Consider the following 22,446-nt stretch of genomic DNA (forward strand, 5'->3'; position numbering starts at 1 on the left):
GAGAAGGTAAGAGGCTTAATGAGGTACAGGCTTACTACAACAATTTCAGGTTGATTTGGTAAAAATATAACATCTATCTTCTTGAAGAAACACAAAGAGACATAGACATGAAATGAACTAAATGAATACAAAAAAATGGGCAATAGCATCAGCTTCCTTCACTAAAGTCAAGACTGGTAGATTATTCCACTTCTGTATGATTTTGAAAAAGTGTGCAAGCTGCATCATATCATTTAATTCAAAACTTGTTTTTACATCTACAGACAGCATCACTCCTAACTATTATGCTTTATATGCCAAGTTTTGTTTGGGCATTCCATCCCACCCTTCAGAACACTTTACATTTTAAAATGATTAATTATATTTAAAACCTCACAAGACTAGGTTCAGAGACGCTGAACATTTTGATGTGCACATTACCACATCTTCTGCATAGGCTATGATTCTTACTGTAAAGCATGCAGATACTACGAAAATAATTTGGTTTGGTAATTTGAACATGCACAACTCCATATAAATAGCATGTAAAGAGAGGAACACTGACATCATTGTTCAAACCCACATCAGTAATTGTTGGACTGACAGGTAAGGTGGCTTGCAGGTATTGATAATTATTTCACCCATTTGATATTTAGCAAACAGCTGCCCATTCACATCCTCCTGCCACAGGAACCCCAAGTAGACCCAACTGAAAGATGTCTGTGCATCTAATATCTTTGCTAGTGGGCCATAGCAATGTTTTCCATGGAGGTAGAATATCTGTGTAGCAAGAAACCATATTGTACGCTTGACACAAGTGGGCTAAAACTGGGGCAATTCATTAAGACAGTATTTCAGCAAAAATGTAAGAATCCGAATTTTATAGAGATAATGTGCAATATGATAAACAATTGGGCAGATCCTTATTCTTTTTCAAACAGACTGATATCTTACATTGCATCAATCTCACTGAAGTTTCGTTTGTGGTAATAGAAGTATTTGATAACTGACAATAACAGAGCGCCCTTCTTAATATTGCCTTGTAAATCCCGCCGGCAAAATGTAAAGGCCTGTTGCTCTCCTGGATGCTATGTTTATCATCCTGCCATGTATTTCACCCATGGCGATGTCTGTGCCTATCTACCCATCTTGAGTCTTAATAATCATGTGTAGATTAATCATAAGAAAACAATATTTACTTTTATCAGCTATAAACACCGGAGGCTCTTAAGGAAAAATATAACGTTTATTGTAGCACTGCTGATATGTATAAAATTTCATATGCATCCGTCACAAATTAGATCCTCATTACGAATTACCAGGAAATTGGTCTGGATTATCCCCAACTCCAATCGTTCCAATACCAGGGGTACCGTAACTCTGGGGTAGGGAAAATTCAGCCCAGTAGGAGTTGTACTTTAAGTGTCAACTAAGAAATGCAGAATAACTAGGGAGATTGATTATTTTGCGTTCGAATCCTAAGGCAATTACCTTGGACAGGTATATCTGTGTGAAAGCGAAAAACATGTAATTTCAGTGGGCCTAGGACCTGCTATTACCGGCCCCATCGGAATGAAGAGGCCCCTAGCCATGGCGGTACTTAGTTGTGATTATCCTTACCTGCTATGATTAAAGCTTGGGATGCCTGCTGTAGTTACTAGTGCCATAAATGGACTAGATTAGTCCCCAGTCTCAAATATTTTGGACTTTTTTTGTAGCTAAAGGGCAGTTAGTAATGTTTGTGACTTGCATCACTATAATTTTCTTGCAAACTCTTTATTTTATTATGGGTAATAAAATGATATGGTGACTAAGCACAAAGTCATCTTGCTTGAACTACTTCGAGGGCATGCAACCCCTTCCTTAAGGAGTCTTCCACTAATTTGATTTTTTTAATGCCTGCTCAAATGACTGGGAGATCTAAGAATAAACGTTTTCATGATATCCCATATAATTAGAAAAGGAGCCGATTCTCCAATATTTAGAATACATGTTCTACCGCATGCTGAATGGTTTAAGATAATCCTCTCATGGTAGCCAATATTGTGGGCATGTCTGGCTATAATAAGCCCGTAGCGGCCTCTGCAAATTCCTTGCCAGCCATCAGTGCAGTGATCTGAACGTATGGTGCCATAGAATAACAGAACTTGCAGAGCACAAAGAAATACATTCCATTCTGCAATCTACTTAATGCTGCTAAAATTGCTCTTACTTGACTGCTGCTTTGTACAATCTGCTTTTATTTTACGAAACATTGGATTCCATTTATGGCTGGTCGAATGCATTTTAAAAGTCATGTTGTCATTGCCATTTTGCATATTAAGTTCCTTTATCATTTACACACCAATGAAGCTTTTAATGCAATTTGAAGTTTTTAACAACCACTGCTCTTATGCTATGTTGTTTTGCCTCTTTTAACAATGTGTATTGCTGTTGTAACTTTGAGGTGTTCTTTTAAGGATATTTTTATACCCAAATAAAGTAAATATAAAATGTAAACAAAGAAATACACACTTAAAAAGTAGTTAATAGTATACACAAGTATTAGCAAGTAGAAAGAAACCCCCCATGCCTCCCGATATCATGCTTCCTGATATTCCACATCCGTGGACCCTTAAGTTTTACCACTTCCCATCCCACGAGCTTGCTATCTGACATGTCCGGCTGAATGTTAAGTATGCAACTAAAACCCCCACATTCTATATTAATGAGCACTCGAGCAAAATGTATACTCTTAATTCAGTGTAGCTACATCCTTCAATGGCAGTTTGGCATGGTGTTGATTTTGCGACTGCTGGTGGGGAGGCAGCTTTTATTTACACAAATACAGTTAATTTGCAGTCAGTTAGCCCACATGCAATACTCCATATGTTGAGAACAACAATTAAGTCTGCAAGCTGGGTTTATGAACAAGTGAACAACCCAGCAAATCAATTGGTTGGGCGTAGGTGGCATTTTACCTATTTGCCCCTCTCTGTGTGTATTAATGGTAAAGCTCTGTGAGCCAGCCAGACAGAAATGAATATGCTACTTACCAGTATGCATCTGTTCTTGGCATGTAGGGCTGCTGACATTCATATCTGTGCATAGATCGCCGCCTAGTGTTGGGTCCGGATGTTTGCACGTTGTTGTCCTGGAAGAGTCTTCGAAGTATCACGAGATAGGTGACTCCTCCCCTGGACCACAGTGCGCATGGGCATCCTCTCCATCCTCAGATTGTTTTTCGCCATTGTGGCAGTGATGGAGTAGATACAGAAAGTGATGACCATGCTATACAGTAATTCTGAGAGCTGCAGCTGCTACAGGCACCGGGGAGGAGGGTGGGCGATATGAATGTCAGCAGCCCTACATGCCAAGAACAGATGCATACTGGTAAGTAGCATATTCAGTTCGAGGCATGTGGGCTGCTGAATTCATATCTGTGCATAGAATACATAGCAGTACCTCCCATTAGCGGCGGCTACCAGTGCCAGCTGCAGCGGTCTGAAAAAGAGTTTTGAGAACAGCCTGTCCTACAGCTGCCTGCTGTTTTGATTGCACATCTACACAATAGTGTTTGGTAAATGTATGTGTAGTGGACCAGGTGGCTGCTCTACATATATCATGCAAAGGAATGTTTCCCAGGAAAGCCACGGAGGCCCCTAACTTACGTGTTGAGTGGGCTCGTGGGGGAATCGTTAATGTGCGTTTAGCTTTTTGATAGCAAATTTGAATACCTTTAACGATCCATCTGGCTATACCTGCTTTGGAGATGGCGTTACCTTTGTGGTGTGGGGCAAAGGCAACGAAAAGTTGTTTTGTTTTCCTAAAGACTTTAGTCCTGTTTATATAGTACATGAGGGCTCTCTTTACATCTAGAGTATGGAGTGCTCTTTCTGCGACAGTTTGTGGGTTTTGAAAGAAAACAGGCAGTTCAATGGTTTGATTCATGTGGAACTGCGATATCACCTTGGGCATGAATTTGGGGTTGGTACGCAGTACGACCCTGTTGGCGTGAACCTGTATGAATGGCTCTTGAACGGTTAGTGCCTGGAGTTCACTAACTCTCCTCAAAGAAGTGATTGCTACTAGGAAAGCTACTTTCCAGGTGAGGAATTGAATCTCGCATGAGTGTAGAGGTTCAAAGGGTGGACCCATCAGGCGTGTGAGGACCAAGTTGAGGTTCCACATTGGAGCTGGTGGGTGGCTTGGAGGAATTACTCGTTTGAGTCCTTCCAAGAATGCTTTGATGGCAGGCACTCTGAATAAAGAGAGGTGCTGCCTGTTCTGGAGATAGGCTGATATTGCGGTCAAATGGACACGTATTGAGGTGTACACCAGATTGCATCGGTATAGGTGTAAGAGGTAACAAATTATATTTTGGATGGATGCGTCTAGCGGGTTAATGTCATTATTATTGCAATAAATGACGAACCTTTTCCATTTGCCTGCATAGCAAGCTCTGGTAGTGGGTCTTCTAGCTTCCTTAATGATGTCCATACAGTCAGGTGGCAGGTTTAGGTAGCCAAACTCTAGGACTTCAGGAGCCAGATTGCCAGGTTCAGCTGTTGCGGATCTAGGTGCTGAATCTCTCCATGGTTCTGCGTCAAATGCGCGGGTTTGATCCGCAGCCTTTGATGCGGCACCACGGAAAGTTCGAGAAAGGTGGTGTACCACGGTTGGCGTGCCCATGTTGGAGCAACTAGGACGAGTGTCAGTGAGTGTTGTCTGAGTTTACGTGCCACCAGCGGTATCAATGGTGCTGGGGGAAAAGCGTACGCAAATCTGCCGGACCAGTTCATCCATATCGCATTGCCCTGTGACTGCGGATGTGGGAACCTGGCGGCAAAGCTTTGGCATTTTGCGTTTTCACTTGTGGCGAATAGGTCTATCTCTGGATGACCCCACTGTTGGAAGTACGGTTGGAGTACTGACGGATGTAGCTCCCACTCGTGCATCTGGTGGCTGTGTCTGCTGAGCAGATCCGCCATCTGATTGTCCTTGCCGGGGAGGTGTTCCGCCATGAGGAATATGTTCCTCTGAATGGCCCACTTCCACATGCTCTGAGCCAGATGAGACAACTGTGGAGAGTGTGTTCCTCCCTGCTTCTGTATATAGTACATGGCAGTCATGTTGTCCGTCCGGATCAACACGACTTTGTTGCACAAGTGTACTTTGAATGCTTTCATTGCCAGGAAGATTGCCATCAGTTCTAGAAGGTTGATGTGCATCTTCTTTTGCTGTATTGTCCATAGTCCCTGCACTGTGTAATTGAGTACATGAGCTCCCCATCCCTGGAGAGACGCGTCCGCTGTCAGTATTATTTGTGGAACAGGCTCTTGGAACGGTCGGCCCTTGCAAAGGTTTTGTGGATTCCACCAATGAAGAGAGTTGTATGCCCGACCGCTCACCAACACTAGGTCTTTTAGTTGTCCTTGAGCCTGATTCCATTGACGTGCCAAGCACTCCTGAAGCGGGCGCATATGTAGTCTCGCGTGTGGGACTATGAAAATGCAGGAGGCCATCATGCCTATCAGCTGCATGAACACTCGTGCGGGAAGGGAGTGTTGGGGTTTGAACTTGGAAATCAGCATTTGCATGCTGTTGATTCTCACAAAATTTGGCTGAGCTGTGGCTGCCAGAGTGTCTATGGTCGCACCTAGGTACTGTTGTACGTGTGCGGGTTGGAGATGTGATTTCGGGTAATTTAGTGAGAACCCCAGACTGTGAAGAAGGTGAATGGTGCGGGACATGTGGCTGGCACATTGCTGGGCTGACTTTGCCTGAACAAGCCAGTCGTCCAGGTAAGGGTAGACGTGTATGTGCTGCCTCCGTAGATGTGCGGCCACAGTAGCTAGGCACTTTGTGAAAACTCTGGGTGCTGTTGTCACGCCGAAGGGAAGGACTTTGAATTGGTAGTGCTGCCCCTGAATAGTGAACCTGAGATATTTTCTGTGTGAGGGGTGAATGGGTATGTGGAAATACGCATCTTTGAGGTCCAGCGTGGCCAGGAAGTCTCCCTGTTTGAGCAGCGGGAGGACTTGTTGTAGGGTGAGCATGTGGAAATGCTCGGAGAGAATGTAGCGGTTGAGGGGTCTCAGGTCTAGTATAGGTCTGAGTGACCCGTCCTTTTTTGGGATTAAGAAGTACAGGGAGTACACCCCCGTACCTTGCTCGCAGACGGGCACGACCTCTATTGCGCCTTTTTCCAGCATACTTAGCACTTCCTGCTGTAATAACGCTAAGTGCTCTGAGGACATAGGACGGTGTTTTGGTGGTATGGTGGGTGGAGTGGAGGTTAATTCTAGGCAGTAACCGTGTTTGATTATATCTTTGACCCACCTGTCCGTGGTGATGGAGTTCCACGTGGACAGGAACCTTTGTAGCCTTCCCCCGACAGGTGTTGTGTGGTCGGGAGGAAGGGAGAGGGCGTCACTGTTTGTTCTTGGGGGAGGACCTGGTATTGCCGTATCCGCGTCCTCTACCCTTTGTGCTGGAGCCACGATATCCACCCCGGGTGTTTTTATCATAAGTACTTTGTGTGTTGCCCTTGTTGAAGGTTTGTTGTGACCCCTGTCCTCTACCTGCTCCTCTATTTCCGGGGCGACGAAAGGAGCCACTCCGAAAGGACTGTGTTTGGAGAGCCCCCATGGACTTTGCAGTGTCTGTGTCCTTTTTAATTTTTTCTAGGGTGGTGTCAACCTCTGGTCCGAACAAGTAGTCGGGGTTGACCAGCTGATTGAGGATGTTATTTTGAACCTCAGGTTTGAATCCGGAGATTCGTAGCCAGGCGTGTCGTCGTAACATGACGCTGGTATTTATTGCTCTAGCAGCTGTATCTGCGGCATCCAGTGCACACTTAATGGATACGTTCGTGAGGAGTTGTCCCTCCCTGATGAGGATCTCTGCTCCCTCCTTGTATTGGTCAGGGAGATGTTGGAGTAGGGTTTCTAATGTGTCGTAGTGGGCGCGATCGTAGCGAGCTAGGAGCGCCTGGGTATTGGCAATACGCCATATATTAGCTGCCTGTGCTGCAACCCATTTGCCAGAGGTCTCTAGCACCTTGGACTCCTTGTCCGGGGGAGGAGCTTCACCAGTAGTCTGTGAGTGCGCCCTTTTGCGAGCATTAGCGACTACAATGGAATCTAGAGGCAACTGGCCTCTAATGTACGTAGGGTCCACAGGCGCCGACCTATATTTTTTGTCGATCCTGGGGTTTATTACTCTTGCCCTAGTGGGTTCTTTGAAAATGTCCTTTGCTGGTTTAAGGACACCTTTCAGCATGGGTAGAGTTTTGATATTCCTTTCTGAGGATGCGAAAGTATCCATTAGAAAATCGTCCTCGATTGTGTCAGAGTGGAGTTGCACACCATGATTGGCTGCAGCACGTTCAATGAGGGCGTTGAAAGCGGCAGTGTCCTCTGTGGGAGACGTTCTCGCTCCATTTAGCTGCGTGTCCTGTGTATCCATAGGCGCACCCGGGTCTACAGGGTCATCCCAAGCCTGGTCAGGGTCCTGTTGGCCTTCAGGGTCCATCTCTCTGGGGTAGGGGGCATCGTCACCCATGTAGTCCTCCAAAGCATCGGTTTCGGAGGGTGTCGGAGAGAAGGGCTGTGGATCTAGGTAAGAGGTATGGAGACGTTCGTAAAGAACTGGTTCCGAATCCGCTGGCAGCTTTTTCTTTAACGGGATCCGGTAGGAGTCCAAAGGCTGCTCGGAAGATATTCTCCGCTTCTGGAGCATAAGTCTGCCGGTGTCGGCATCGATGATGTGGGACGGTGACGTCTCCGTAGGAGAACATTCAGCAGGTGTGATCCTAGTTTGGGTGACACGTGTCCTAATTTCAAACAATTTGGGTGCCGTGGATGGTGGCAGTCCAAAAGTGATGTTGGGTATTGGTGGAGAAGCTTTTTGAGCTTTTTTCGGCTCGGAGCCCGACGTGTCCTGGAGGGTTGCCTTTTCTTTGATGCGTTGCAAGGACGCTGCAACTTGTCGAACCTGGAACGCCGACGGTTCTTTGGCGCCGGGCGGTTCTGCAGAGGCAGGTGTGGAGTTCTTCGGGGCCACGGGGTCATCGAGTCGAGGAGAGGTAGTAGCTGTCGAGGACGTCGATGATTGGGCCTTCGGTGCTGCTTTCGGAGCGACGTGCGACGCAGCGACCATTTTGACCTTTGTGGCCGGAGCCGAGTGTTTCGGTGCCGGGGGCCGAGGCGGCTTGGCGGTACCGATGGCCTTTTTCCGTGTGTCGGTGCCGATGTCGGCTGCTGCGAGTTCGGCACCGAAGTCCCGTTTGGTGCGGTCGGTGCCGACGGGTTTGGCTGGCGTCGAAGGTGTAGAGGGCTTCGATCCGACCAGTGTCACTTTCAGTTTCGGTTTCTGTGGAACCGATACGACTTTCGGTTTCGTTCTCGAGGAAGGGAAACCAGTCATTTTGGGCACTAATGGCTGTCGCTGAATGTCCGAGGCCGGGCCAGATGGTGGGGCCGAAGAACTGCGGGATAGGTCTTGGGTAAGGCCCGAAGGCGATCCCTCGACCGGAGCCATTGACTGACGCACTGGGATATCCTCCGTCTGTACGGGTAGGCCTTGCTCGTCACCGGAGCTACTTTCTTCGGCCCCTAAGGCCTCATCGTAATCTCCTACCTCGGTGTTTGAGTTTTGAGTTTTAAAATACTTGTAAAGCGCTCGTACACCTGCGGTTTCTTGGCGCTACTGCTAACCAGATCCAGGGCCAAGAGACGGGGGAGACTGCTGGGGATTTAATCAAAAAATTTTGTGAACAGATGGGCTTTGAGATGTTTGCGAAATTGCGGGTACAGGGAAATGGATCGCAGAGCTAGGGGAAAGGAGTTCCAGAGGATTGGGGCAAGGGTAGCAAATTTCGAACCACCCCACTTCTTTGTCCGATAGCGTGGGATAGTGAGGAGGGACTGGGACGAGGAGCGGAGTTCCCTAGTGGGTACATAGGGGGTGATCTCTGAGGAGATGAATGCTGGAGCCAAGTCCAGTCGGGCCAAAAAGGTGATGGCGGCGAGCTTGAATTGGATACGGGCCTGCACAGGAAGCCAGTGCAGGGATTTCAAGAAGGGGGAGGAACGGTGAAATTTGGGAAGGTTGAAGACCAGGCGGGCTGCCTGGTTTTGTATCTGCTGCAAACGCCGTAAACTATATGCAGGGATACCTGCATATAGGGTGTTGCCGTAGTCTAGGCGGGAGACCACCATGGCTAAAATGATGAGTTTGAGAGCTGAGAAGGTGAAGAAACGGGACACCCTGCGTATAATGCGCAGTGAAAGGAAAGAGGAAGATACCACAGAGCTAACCTGGGAGTGGAGGGTGAGTTGAGAGTTCAGTTTTATACCGAGGGTTTTAACAGAGGTAGAGGGTTCCGGAGAGGGGCCAAGAGAAGGGGGCCAGAAGAGAGGGGACCAGGGGCTGGATGAACCACCCGTCAACACCAGCTCGGTCTTGTCAGGGTTGAGTTTAAGGTGATTGTGGCTCATCCAGTCCCAGATGTGAAGCATGACAGATTGAAAATTAAGGATAGAAGAGGGGGAAGAGGAAAGGTTAAAGACCAGCTGGAGGTCATCCGCATAATTAAATACGGAGACCTCCATTTGTTGGAGAGAAAAGATAAGAGGGGCAATATAGAGATTAAACAGGAGGGGGGAAAGGGAGGAGCCTTGGGGAACCCCGCACTGAACTTTTCGGATGTCCGCTTTAAAATCACCCAGACGAACGGCCTGGGTGCGGTCGCTCAGGAAGGATGAGAGCCAGACCAAGGCGGTCCCTCCGATCCCGGCCGCCCTGACACGGGAAAGCAAGATGGTATGATCCACCGTGTCAAAGGCGGCCGAGAGGTCGAGGAGCACAAGGGCCTGGCGCCGGTTAGTATCCATCCCCTCCCTGAGGTTGTCCAAGACCGAAATAACAACGGACTCCGTGGAATGTGCGGGGCGGAAGCCAGCCTGGCGGGGAGCAAGAGCTCCATGAGTCTCTACAAAGGAGCTCAAAGCGCCAGTGACATGGCGCTCGAGCACCTTTGCCAGAAAAGGTAAGAGGGAGATGGGGCGGAAATTGGCAGGGACAGAGGGGTCAGCCCCCGTTTTTTTTAGAATCGGAACAATAATCGCAGACTTCAAGGGGGAAGGAACTACACCTTTAGCCAGAGAACTGTTGAGGAGGTGAAGGGGAGGATCCGGGCAGGCAACAAAGATGTGACGGAGAATGTGAGCAGGACAGGGGTCGAGTGGAGAGCCAGATTTAACCAAGGGTACCAAGGAAGACAGGGCTTCCTTAGATATAGGGGGGAGGGCAGTGAGTTGTCCCTTGGGAGGGGGGCATTGGGGATCAGCAAAGGAGGAAGAAGGGGGCGGGATGTTAGCTTTAATAGTAGAAATTTTATGGATGAAATAGTTGTTGAGGGAGTGGCAGAGTTCCTCGGAGGGGGCGGGCTTCAAAGTTGTTCTATCAGAGAGCGCCAGGTTATGGATAATCGTGAAAATCTCCTTAGGCTGGTTTTCTGCAGCGAGGATTTTGGAGGAGAAGTAGGCGGTTTTGGCCACCAAGATGTCTTTTTTATACTGGGTAAGGATGTTGGTATACTCCAGTCTTAAAGTGGGGCAATGACTTCTCCTCCAAGCCCGCTCCGCGCGGCGTACAGTAAGTTTGGTGGCCTTAAGGTCTGTGTTGAACCACCGGTTGGCATCCTTGTCGCGCTTGGAAGTAATGCGTTTGAGCGGGGCAACTGAGTCACTGCCAACGGAGAGCCACTGATCTATGGCCTCAACCTGGGAGAGAGTAGAGAGGCCCTGCAGGGAAGGGAGGGAAGTAATAAGAAGGGAAGAAAGATCTTCCGGGTTGACACGACCCCATGCTCGAACCCAGATGTTTTTGGGGCGAGGGGGATGAGCTGGGGTGTGAATGGGTAGGGAAAAAGAGATAAGGTGGTGGTCGGACCAAGTGCAAGGCGAAATGGAGAGGAATTCCACGGGACAGTTGAGGGACCAGATCTGGTTAAGAATATGACCCTTGGTGTGGGTGGGGGAGTGGACGTGGGGAGTGAAGTTGAGGGATTGGAGGGTTTCAGAGAATTCCTTAGAGGACGAACATTCAGCTGGGTCGGAAGGCCAGAAGTTGAAGTCGCCAAGGAGTAGGATAGAAGAGTTATTGACTGTAATGGTAGCCAGGACTTCCAGGAAGTCATGGAGGAACTGTAAAGGGGATTGAGGAGGACAGTAAGTGAGAAAACAGGTCAGAGGGGGAGTAATGGAGGTAGTGCGAATAACCAAGTATTCGGTGGTCGCGATATCAGGCAGGGACAGAGTTTGAAAGGGGAGATCGGTGCGTGCGATGACCGCCACGCCGCCTCCAGCTCTGCCGGGAGGGCGATCAGCCCGAAGGGCGTAGTAGGAGGCCGGTAAGGTGGCTAATAGGGCGGGGAGGGAGTCGTCGCTGAACCAGGTCTCCGTTAGGAAAAGAAGATCAGGGGCTTGAAGATCCAGCATGACTGAGAGTTCATGTGCATGGGCGACTGCTGACCGAGTGTTGAGATAGCACACCACGAGGGATTTAGGGGTAGTGGGAAGAGTGTTGCTACTGGTCGAGAGAGAGGGGTCAACTGTGGGAAGGGGGATGTGAGAGGGAGCGGCGGGAGAGAGACCAAGAGAGAGGATGCGGGAACAGGTAGAGGTAGCGATGGGCCAGGGTCCCTGGAGCTTGTGTAGCTGGTCCGGGGTATAGGTGGTGAGCGGGGCAGAGTGGCGCGCCCCTAGCCCCGGACTGTCCCAGACGGGCGCAGACGGGCTTGCCTTAGGCGCGCCTTCGGCGCGCAAACGGCGCTCCCGCTGCGCTTCCTGTGCATGCACATTTGTATAACAGTAGGGGGCGTGGCCTGTAGGGGGCGTGGTCAGCGCGCACACCTGTGCTGATGGTGGCCGCTCGAGAAATGCCAAGCGCGAGCGGAGACAGGATCGTCTGTGCGCTGTAGAAGATGTCAGGTGGTGGGGCTTAGAAACACAGAGAGAAAGTAAGTGACACCACACAATGTTACAAAGATTAAAAACAGTGCGATTTGAAACAATCTTAGCAAGGTCCTCGTACCTCCAGCTCCCGCCTTTTCGCCTCAGGACTGGGAAAGCAATCTACCCAGCGCTCGTAAATCAGCGCTTAAATAGGAAGGGTAAGAGGGGGGCGTGGCCTGTAGGGGGCGTGGCCTGTAGGGGGCGTGGTCAGCGCGCACGCCTGTGCTGATGGCGGCCGCTCGAGAAATGCCAGGCGCGAGCAGAGACAGGATCGTCTGTGCGCTGTAGAAGATGTCAGGTGGTGGGGCTTAGAAACACAGAGAGAAAGTAAGTGACACCACGCAATGTTACAAAGATTAAAAACAGTGCGATTTAAAACAATCTTAGCAAGGTCCTCGTACCTCCAGCTCCCGGCTTTTCACCTCAGGACTGGGAAAGCAATCTACCTCGGCTTCTTCTCTGTGAAAGAGTTGTTCTTCGACATCTTCCGATCCAGAATCGTGTTCGGAAGCAGGGCTGGAGGGTAGGTTCTCCACGCCTTCCACATCTTCGTCCTCGGCGCTGAAGATGTTGGTCGGGGCCGGTGCCGCTTGCTGCGCTTCAAGTCTCGCCACTCGTCGATTCCGGAGAGTCTTCTTGGATCGGAATCGGGCACAGGCCATACATGTGGATTCGTCGTGATCCGGTGAAAGGCATTTGTTGCACACCGGGTGGACGTCGACATGGGGATATTTCGCATTGCAAACAGGACACCGCTTGAATGGTGTCCTCGATTCCATCGTCGATGTAGGGTCGATGGTCGGATACGATGCGAAAAAGTTGTTGAAGTCAGTAAACTAACAAGTAACTGTCGATACCGATCGGGAACAGTACCGACGCGAACTAAAGGCCTTTTGGCCTGAAAAACGTTTTTCCTAACTTGAGTCAAGATAAGCACATCCGAACCCAATGGCGGAAAAAAACAATCTGAGGATGGAGAGGATGCCCATGCGCACTGTGGTCCAGGGGAGGAGTCACCTATCTCAGGATACTTCGAAGACTCTTCCAGGACAACAACGTGCAAACATCCGGACCCAACACTAGGCGGCGATCTATGCACAGATATGAATTCAGCAGCCCACATGCCTCGAACTGTAGAGTTATGGAAGAAATCTAGCTCTGCAAAAACCGAAAGACCCCGGGTAACAAAGGGCGCAGCCTAGTAGGGTTGCTTGGTACCCAGGTAGCAAAAACAAGAAAAATGCTGGTAGGCTTAGGTAAAGTCGAGGTCAAAGCCAGGAAGTGAAGTAACAGCCTTGAGAAGATTGAGTTAACACCTTTTTGTCACCTTACGTTGGTCCTGTTTGAAGGGGGCAAAAGAACGCCTAAAGACATGGACAAGGATAAATACAGTGGTATGAGGAACCAGCAGATACATAAGCGGAAGCAGCCGGCTGGTGCATCTCAGTTGAGGCACATCAAATTAATTCTTACACAAGAGGCGTTTTATACTGTTGTTGGCGCCAAGATATCCAGTGAGTATTGGAGGACGAAGGCACGACATACCAGTACCCTAGGAAACTATCAAAGACGCCTATATGTTTCGCTAACTTACTTTAGTTCAGAATACACAGAGTTAGTCAAATCTTAATTTTTGTTTCTGAAATTATTTTCTGTATACAGCAACAAGTAGCTGAATGATTGTGATGTCATAACTACATTGTTAAACTGCAACTAGAACTTAACGATTTCTCTAATGAGACATTGCAACATTTGAACACATAAAGGGCCTGATTGTGTAAACATTTGCTCTATGTTTGCTTAAGAATTAAAAACTTACTTTTGTTGTTACGCTAGTGGCATCAGATCCCGCAACAGCTTGGGTTGCCACATGGCCTCGAAAAATGGAATTCACAGAGTTAAAAAAGCTGGATTTTCCTGCTCCAACTGGACCAATCATTAAGACACGACTATGAGAAATATTATTGATGCTTGGTGTATATTTTCTGACAAGTTCAATCAACCGTCTTTTCTCCCTGTGAGAAAAAAAGACAAGTTAATAATTATCCGTACAGTGAAGAGAGGGTTGTGAGAATATGTTCCTCCTTTTCAAACATGTATGTATACCCATCAATAGGTTAATTTCTTTTTTGGATGTAACACAGTACAAGCAAGTTGGAGTGAAGGTAGTTCTTTTTATTTATAACTCATTTGAGTCCATTTCACTCATTATAGGTTTTTCGTATAAACATTGTGAAAGAGAGAATAGCTGACACGTGTTTCAGCCCATGTGGCGAGTAAGGCCAGAGCTTTCTCAAGGCTATTTATGTCGTTCCAGCAAGATGTAATGTCAACGTTAGATTCATAAATTTTCAACGGTTATTGCGTCACATTGTAAAAACATCCATATTTCAAGATCGATGCAGAATAATCTCTAGTCCCCGGGTAAATCTGCTTAACTCAACTCCATTCGGCCGTATTCTGGAGTTTACTACCCACCACCCTGCCCCCCCCCCCCTACCCCCCCAGACCCCACCGCACTCCCTCGAGGAGCCGCCACTGGATATGACACAGAAACACACCCTTTTCTCACTTTTTTATGAGAAATGTGAAAACGTGGCGCAACAGCAGACAACAGTTGAGAGCGTCAAACAATTATACGTGGTAAAAAAACAGTTCAGGACAAACACTTGTGCTGATGAGGAAGAGGTGAAGAGTTTACTTCAGAACAGAGTGCATGAGCAGTGAGGTCATAGTTAAAGGAAAACTTGTGTTTAGCAAGCCTAAAGGAATTTATGGACTTGGCATACAGGCCCAACTGAATGTATTCTATGTTTTCAAATAGATTGGAAACTGATTAGACAGTTGGAGCAGTAGATTGAATCAGCCAAGAACACCCAGAATCTGATAATAGGTCTTAGGTGCACAGTGATAAAGCACACATACCAACAAACATGCATTCAACCCAAAGACACTCACATTCATATGTAGAAGAATACTTAGTTTCTTAAGCATTGTTAGACCTGCAGTCGTGTTGTTTTCACTCATCAGTAGGAACTTCCAGTTTGGGGCCAACAAAAACTTAGGATGTTGCCAGACTGTTACATGATATGTTGTCCCTTTGACCAGCTAGATCACAGTGCCACCGTTATCCCCCCCCAGACCTAAACAGGGGGTGAACAGTTCTGGCATTCACTGAACAATGCAACTCTATTCCCTCAGGAACCCTGGTCACAGACCTCAAATTTTCCGCTGAGCGGTTTATACTCTTTCACACAGAGGAATATACAAGATTACTCAGAGGGGCATTTTCAATATTTATTGAACAGTAGTGATTCTTGCATAGAAAATGTGGGCTGTGATGAATAATAGACCGAAGCAGACACCAGCTATACTGAATGTCAGAACAGTGATCAAAACGAATAACTTGACCGTTTTGTTGACAACTTGTATATGCATACATATACTAAAGTACAACTATGTAGCGTACTCCTACAAGACAAAACCCTAACCTATGTGTTTAGGATACAGATGTATGTTCCGCCAAGAAGCCCCCTTCTGTATGATCTAACCCCATTACCTGACGGGTAAGAGTGTAAGGCCCAGTCTTGGTCAAGTACTGGACATCCCCCAGGGAGATGTCAGTCAGCTGCTAGGTGAAAACATCGGCATGCAGGGACCCCTTGAAGTCTTCAGAAGTGTCTCCACTGATTATGTTAGGAAACAAAAGGTTATATATAGGATAGGTATCCTTGCCTTGGGCTGAGATTGTAATCAGCATGCCATTGTTTGGATTTCACAGATAGCTGTGTCACCACATGGACGTAATAGTAAACACATTTGTGTAACACATGTGAGGGCCAAGTCCGTAATGTCAAGGCAGTGTAATAGTGTGCTCACGAAGTGTTCCATGTCAGCAAGGCCAGTGTATCCAAGAAACATCGTTTATTTACTGACAGATAACTGTTTTAAAACCTGTCATGTTGTCAAGTTTTAGTAGCATTAGAAGCCAGTCTTTGCTTATGTGTTGATTAAATGAGTCAGGCATTGACACTAAAGTGTAGTCGTGAAATATGTAGATTGTGTGCGGTTCCTTTACCAGTTCCAGTGTAGTGAATGAGTTTTGGTAAACTCCTAGGGATAGTGGTGCTTGTCTAGAATCACACTGTGAGTCTGTGTGCATTTGGGAACCACTGTCAGAGAAGCATTTGGTAACATCGTGCTTTTGCTGACAGAAAACTGTTTTGAAATCTGTCATGTTGTGAAGTTTTAGTAGCATTAGAAGCCAGTCTTTGCTTATATGTTGATTAAATGAGTCATGCCTTGACACTGATGTGCTGTACTTAAATATGTAGATTGTGTGCAGTCCCCTTACCCCTTCCACAGTAGTGAATGAGTTTTGGTAAAGTCCTAGGATAGTGTTGATTGTCTAAAATCACACTGTGTGTCTGTTTGCATTTGGGTAAGGATTGTGAGAGAAGCATTTGGTAACATCGTGTATTTACTGACAGATAACTGTTTTAAAACCTGTCATGTTGTCAAGTTTTAGTAGCATTAGAAGCCAGTCTTTGCTAATGCGTTGATTAAATTAGTCAGGCATTGACACTAAAGTACAGTACCATGTAGTATTGTCTTTACTGCCCCAGAACTGAAAATTTAATATTATTACCCAGGCACTGTCCTAGAAGTAGTCTGATGATTTAGTCAGTTTCTAAGTACTTATGTTGTGAACCATTCATTACCAAATAGACTGCTTCAAATGTCCATGCAGTATGCATGTAGTTCTCTAACCACCTACACAGTTGTTTTTCACACCTTCAATTCTCTAGACCGTTTCCATACACTTCCAGGAAACACCCTATCACTCTCTTTGTAGTCTTCTAGTGACCCATTCAGCACCATGTAGTAATTCATTCACTGTGCCAAAACCCAAACATTTATAAATTCACCAAGACACTCTCTTTCCAGTACTCTAATGATTCAGTTACTGTCTAAATATTCATGCACTGAGCCAGGAATTAGCACATGGACTGCTTCAAACCCCTATGCACTATGCATGCAGTCTTTTAACCAACTAAAGATTTGTCTTTAATACTTTCAATTCCCTAGTCAATATCCATATAGTCCAGCAAACATCTTGTCACTTCCTTTGCAGTCTTTTAGTGACCTTTTTAGTACCAAGTACTAATTCATTCCCTGTGCGAAAAGTCTACCAGTTATAAATTCATCCAGGCAGTCTCCTTGCTGTAGTCTAATCATTCAGTCAGTACCCAAGTACTCATGCAGTGAGCCGGGCCTTAGCACATGGACTGCTTTAAATGCCTATCCAGTATGCATTCAGTTCTCTAATGAGCTACACAGTTGTCTTTCGCAGCTTCAATTCCCCAGTTAGTATTCATACACTTCTAGCAAACACCCTGTTACTCACCCAGTGTGTCTCTTTTTAGTAATGTAATCATTCAGTTAGTTAGCATGAAGTCTTTTAGTGAGGTAGGCTTTAGGGCATGAACTGCTTCAAAGTAGTATGCATTATGTATGTAGTGTTTTAATCATCGTCACACTTGTGGTTCAGGGCTATAGATTTTTAGTCTGTTTTTATATAAAATGTGTTTGTACAGTAATGGAATATTGTAAATTTGAAAGTTATTAATATACATTTATTTGTGACTCTTTTTTGCAGATACTGTTTTTCAACGTTAAAATCGAGAAAGTAAGCCAGAAAAAAAAAGAAAAAGAAAAGAACAGAGACAGGAGGATTATTTGAAGAAACATCATCCAATAGTATTGAATGAAAAAGATAATGTGGCTAAAAGGAAAAAATCTTCTGGTAAGATCACAAAGCAATTTATAAAAAATGTTTGTAGGAGCAAACAGAATGTAGAGAATGCTGCAACTTCAAATAATTTTTTAAGTAAGAAAAAAAATCAAAATAAGAGGAAAAGTAAAAAAGCAAATGTTCAGTCAAAGGAGATAAAGTATGGTAAAAGAAGACAAAATCAGTATAAGGAATTACGCAAAAAAATATTTTACAAGAGAGTAGTGCATAATTTGCTGAAAGATGTAAAGAAATATAAAAATAGAGCTTTATTTTATAAAAAGAAGAAGCATATTGAAAGAATTGTGGAAAAGGCTTTTGAAGTAAAAAGGAAACTGTTTATTTTAGTGTTAAACAGATTTCGATCACTAGATAAATCAATATATGTAATGAATGCCAAAAGTACGAGGAAAAGAGTTATTAATAAAAAAAAAAATTGTGATTTTTTGGGGGAGAATGGAAACACAGTTCTAGTTCAGAGCCTTTTTTTAATGAAGAGAGTTATTCACTAAGTGAAAAATTATTGTATGCAGTTGACACCAGTGGTAGAGGTAATGAGGTTAGTGATGGTTGTCCAATGGAGAAAGAGAAAATGGTTGAAAGAAATGCCGAAGAAGTGATAGCTGATGAAGTTTTAGGGAGACGTGCTAAAAACCCTGTGTACACTTGGGATTGCAGTAGTGTTTGTAGTGTACGACAGGAATCTATTGAAAAATTATGTAGTTTTTTACGAGTCTATACTAAAAAAAGTGTAAAACAAAAGATTAAGCTGTTGCAAGGACTAGACCCTTGCAGAGTGAGAAAACATACTGGTATGCAAGGTCATTCTCTGGCTTGTCTTTCTAGGAAAGTTTGTGAAAGTGTTTTTCACCATTTCAGAATGCTGGCAGTACATCATACTCAAATGCGGAAGTTAGTGAGAAGGTTGTATTATGCAAAAAGTCCAGCACTAAAGTTAAGTGAGTTGAACAGTGCTCTTTTGCGTGGGTCAGTTTCAAATGTGAAGCAGGTCTGTGAGGATATTGAGTTTTGTTACTTTGGGCCTCAGCAAGAGAGTGAAGAAACTGACACATTAGTAGAACAAAACGTTGAAGACAATGTAGAACCTGTAATTACAGAAAAATTTGAGGATGAAATGACAAAGTTTAAGGTAATTTCAGGTGAAAGACCAAATGTTTCTTGTATTTGTTGTCGGCGAAGTCACTATAAAAATCATACTAGGGGTGTCAATCTGTATTTAAAAAGTGAAATAGAAGATAATGATAAGTGGATGGACTTTGCAACTTATTTGTTGGTAGAGGATTGTTTTGATTTGGGATGTGAGCAGCGTATTTGCAAATATTGTTATAATAAATTAGATGAGAATAAAATGCCTGCTAGAGCTGTTCATAATAATCTAGAGTTGGTTGCTATTCCTCCAGAGCTGATAGATTTAAATACGTATGAGTCTATTCTGATACAATGTGTTCACCCATTTCAGGCTATTGTTCGTATGGAGCCCAAAACAAGTAAATTACCTCCATCAGAGTTGCAAATAGGATTGAAAGGAAGAGTTGTGTATTTACCATTAGATTTAAGGAAAAATGTTGAAACTATTGGTGTAGATCATGCAGAAAATGAGCCACTAGTCATTCTTGTTAATGGTGTTCCTACTACGAATAAGAAAATCTGGCAAGAGTTAGTGGATGTTAGAAAAGTGCAAAAGGCATCATTGTATCTGATAAAAAATAATGAGTACTATAGAAATGTGTTTGGTAGAGAAGAAGAAATAGATTTAGCAGAAGATAGTGAAACATTAAGTGGACAAATTGAAAAAGTGGACATGTCCAGATGTGAAGAGATCTATGAACATTACAGTGTACATCTACTTCATTCCAAAGAGGTGATGGGGAATACAATTGAGTTGTTTCAAATGAAAAAAGCAACAGGAAGTCCTATGAGTGTATGGGAAGAGAGTTTGGAAGCTCGTTGTTTCCCGCAGTTGTTTCCAACAGGAAAAGGTGGACGATATGATGAACGTCCTGTGCAGATTCCTGCATCTGAATTTCGGACAACAAGATTATATGCAGAAGATCCAAGATTTCGGCAATGTATCCCTTATATGTTTCATCTTCTGTTTGAAAGTGACTTGTCTGGACTTTCATATGCAGTAAATCACATTTTAAAAACTGGAATGCATCTGCAAAATGTAACTGCAAAGGATTTTATGGATAAAGTGAATCAGAGAGATGATCACTTAGAATCTCAGTTGATTAATCTGATGGCATGTCAGCGTGGGACTAATGAATATTGGTACCGTCGACATGGAGAACTGAAATGCATGCTACGGAACTTGGGAACTCCTACCTGGTTTGTTACACTAAGCTGTGCTGAGTATGCTTGGGATGATTTACTTGAATTTCTTAGAGAGGCAAATTCCAATATAAATAATATTGAATACAAGACACTTGGAAAATTGTGCTCTTTGGATCCTGTCAATGTATGCAGATATTTCAATCATAGATTTGAAGCTATGATGTCTTTCATCTGCAATAAAAAGAATCTTCCTCTTGGAGAAGTTGTGGATTTCTTTTGGAGAAAGGAGTATCAAGCAAGAGGTGCTCCTCACATACATATGTTGTTATGGGTCAAGGATGCCCCCAAATTTGGAACAGATTCAGATGAAAGTGTTTTGTCTTCCATTGAAGATTATGCTACATGTGCTGTACTAAATAGCAGAGAAGACAAAAACTTAAAAGAACAAGTCTTACGATTTCAAAGCCATAGGTGTGGAAAATACTGTCGACGAAAGTACAAGTCAAAGGATAAGTTCTATACCAAATGTCATTTTGGATTTCCACGTCCTGTATTAGCCAAAGGAAGAGTGAACAGTTTCATGTCAGCTGTACGACATACCATCACAAGAAAGTCTCCGAAAAACACCTACAACTTAAGAAGAAGCGAAGAATCAAAATACATAAATGACTACAACCCAGTTATTTTATCCATGTGAAACGCTAACATGGATATTCAGTATGTTGCGGACAATTCTATTGCTGTTGCTCGATATGTAACGTCTTACATTACTAAATCAGAAAAGACTGAATTGAAAGAAATGTGGGAAGAGATTTCTCACGAGAAGAGTCTAAGTAAGAAATTATACAGTTTCAGTTTGAAAATGTTATCGCATCGTGAAATTGAAGCATATGAATGTTCAGATCGGTTATCATCTGCAAGTATATATTCCAAAAGTAGAAGAAATATTTGGGTGAGTCTAGGTCTTGCAGGAATGCGAAATCGGGTACTGAAATCTGTTCAAGAAATTGAATATTTAGCAGAAAATGACCCTGAAAGTACAGATATTTTGTAAACCAATATGTTGGACACCTACTATACAAAGAGAAGTCATCATCTTGATGTTGCCAGACTGTTACATGATATGTTGTCCCTTTGACCAGCTAGATCACAGTGCCACCGTTATCCCCCCCCAAACCTAAACAGGGGGTGAACAGTTCTGGCAATCACTGAACAATGCAACTCTATTCCCTCAGGAACCCTGGTCACAGACCTCAAATTTTCCGCTGAGCGGTTTATACTCTTTCACACAGAGGAATATACAAGATTACTCAGAGGGGCATTTTCAATATTAATTGAACAGTAGTGATTCTTGCATAGAAAATGTGGGCTGTGATGAATAATAGACCGAAGCAGACACCAGCTATACTGAATGTCAGAACAGTGATCAAAACGAATAACTTGACCGTTTTGTTGACAACTTGTATATGCATACATATACAAAAGTACAACTATGTAGCGTACTCCTACAAGACAAAACCCTAACCTATGTGTTTAGGATACAGATGTATGTTCCGCCAAGAAGCCCCCTTCTGTATGATCTAACCCCATTACCTGACGGGTAAGAGTGTAAGGCCCAGTCTTGGTCAAGTACTGGACATCCCCCAGGGAGATGTCAGTCAGCTGCTAGGTGAAAACATCGGCATACAGGGACCCCTTGAAGTCTTCAGAAGTGTCTCCACTGATTATGTTAGGAAACAAAAGGTTATATATAGGATAGGTATCCTTGCCTTGGGCTGAGATTGTAATCAGCATGCCATTGTTTGGATTTCACAGATAGCTGTGTCACCACATGGACGTAATAGTAAACACATTTGTGTAACACATGTGAGGGCCAAGTCCCTAATGTCAAGGCAGTGTAATAGTGTGCTCACGAAGTGTTCCATGTCAGCAAGGCCAGTGTATCCAAGAAACATCGTTTATTTACTGACAGATAACTGTTTTAAAACCTGTCATGTTGTCAAGTTTTAGTAGCATTAGAAGCCAGTCTTTGCTTATGTGTTGATTAAATAAGTCAGGCATTGACACTAAAGTGTAGTCGTGAAATATGTAGATTGTGTGCAGTTCCTTTACCAGTTCCAGTGTAGTGAATGAGTTTTGGTAAACTCCTAGGGATAGTGGTGCTTGTCTAGAATCACACTGTGAGTCTGTGTGCATTTGGGAACCACTGTCAGAGAAGCGTTTGGTAACATCGTGCTTTTGCTGACAGAAAACTGTTTTGAAATCTGTCATGTTGTGAAGTTTTAGTAGCATTAGAAGCCAGTCTTTGCTTATATGTTGATTAAATGAGTCATGCCTTGACACTGATGTGCTGTACTTAAATATGTAGATTGTGTG

At 44.6% G+C, this 22,446-nt stretch overlaps 1 protein-coding gene across 1 annotated transcript in view; it reads right to left on the reverse strand.

Annotated features, from left to right (window-relative positions):
• LOC146834563 (interferon-induced protein 44-like) overlaps positions 1 to 22,446 on the reverse strand; it is a 509,270-nt gene that overhangs the window by 251,194 nt on the left and 235,630 nt on the right. Inside the window, exon 4 of the mRNA XM_085601971.1 lies at positions 13,801 to 13,996. Coding sequence (XP_085458097.1) covers positions 13,801 to 13,996 — 196 coding nt within the window. The remainder of the gene's footprint in view (positions 1 to 13,800; positions 13,997 to 22,446) is intronic.

Source organism: Triturus cristatus, chromosome 4_2 (genome assembly GCF_964204655.1).
Source record: "Triturus cristatus chromosome 4_2, aTriCri1.1, whole genome shotgun sequence".
Lineage (NCBI taxonomy): Eukaryota > Metazoa > Chordata > Amphibia > Caudata > Salamandridae > Triturus > Triturus cristatus.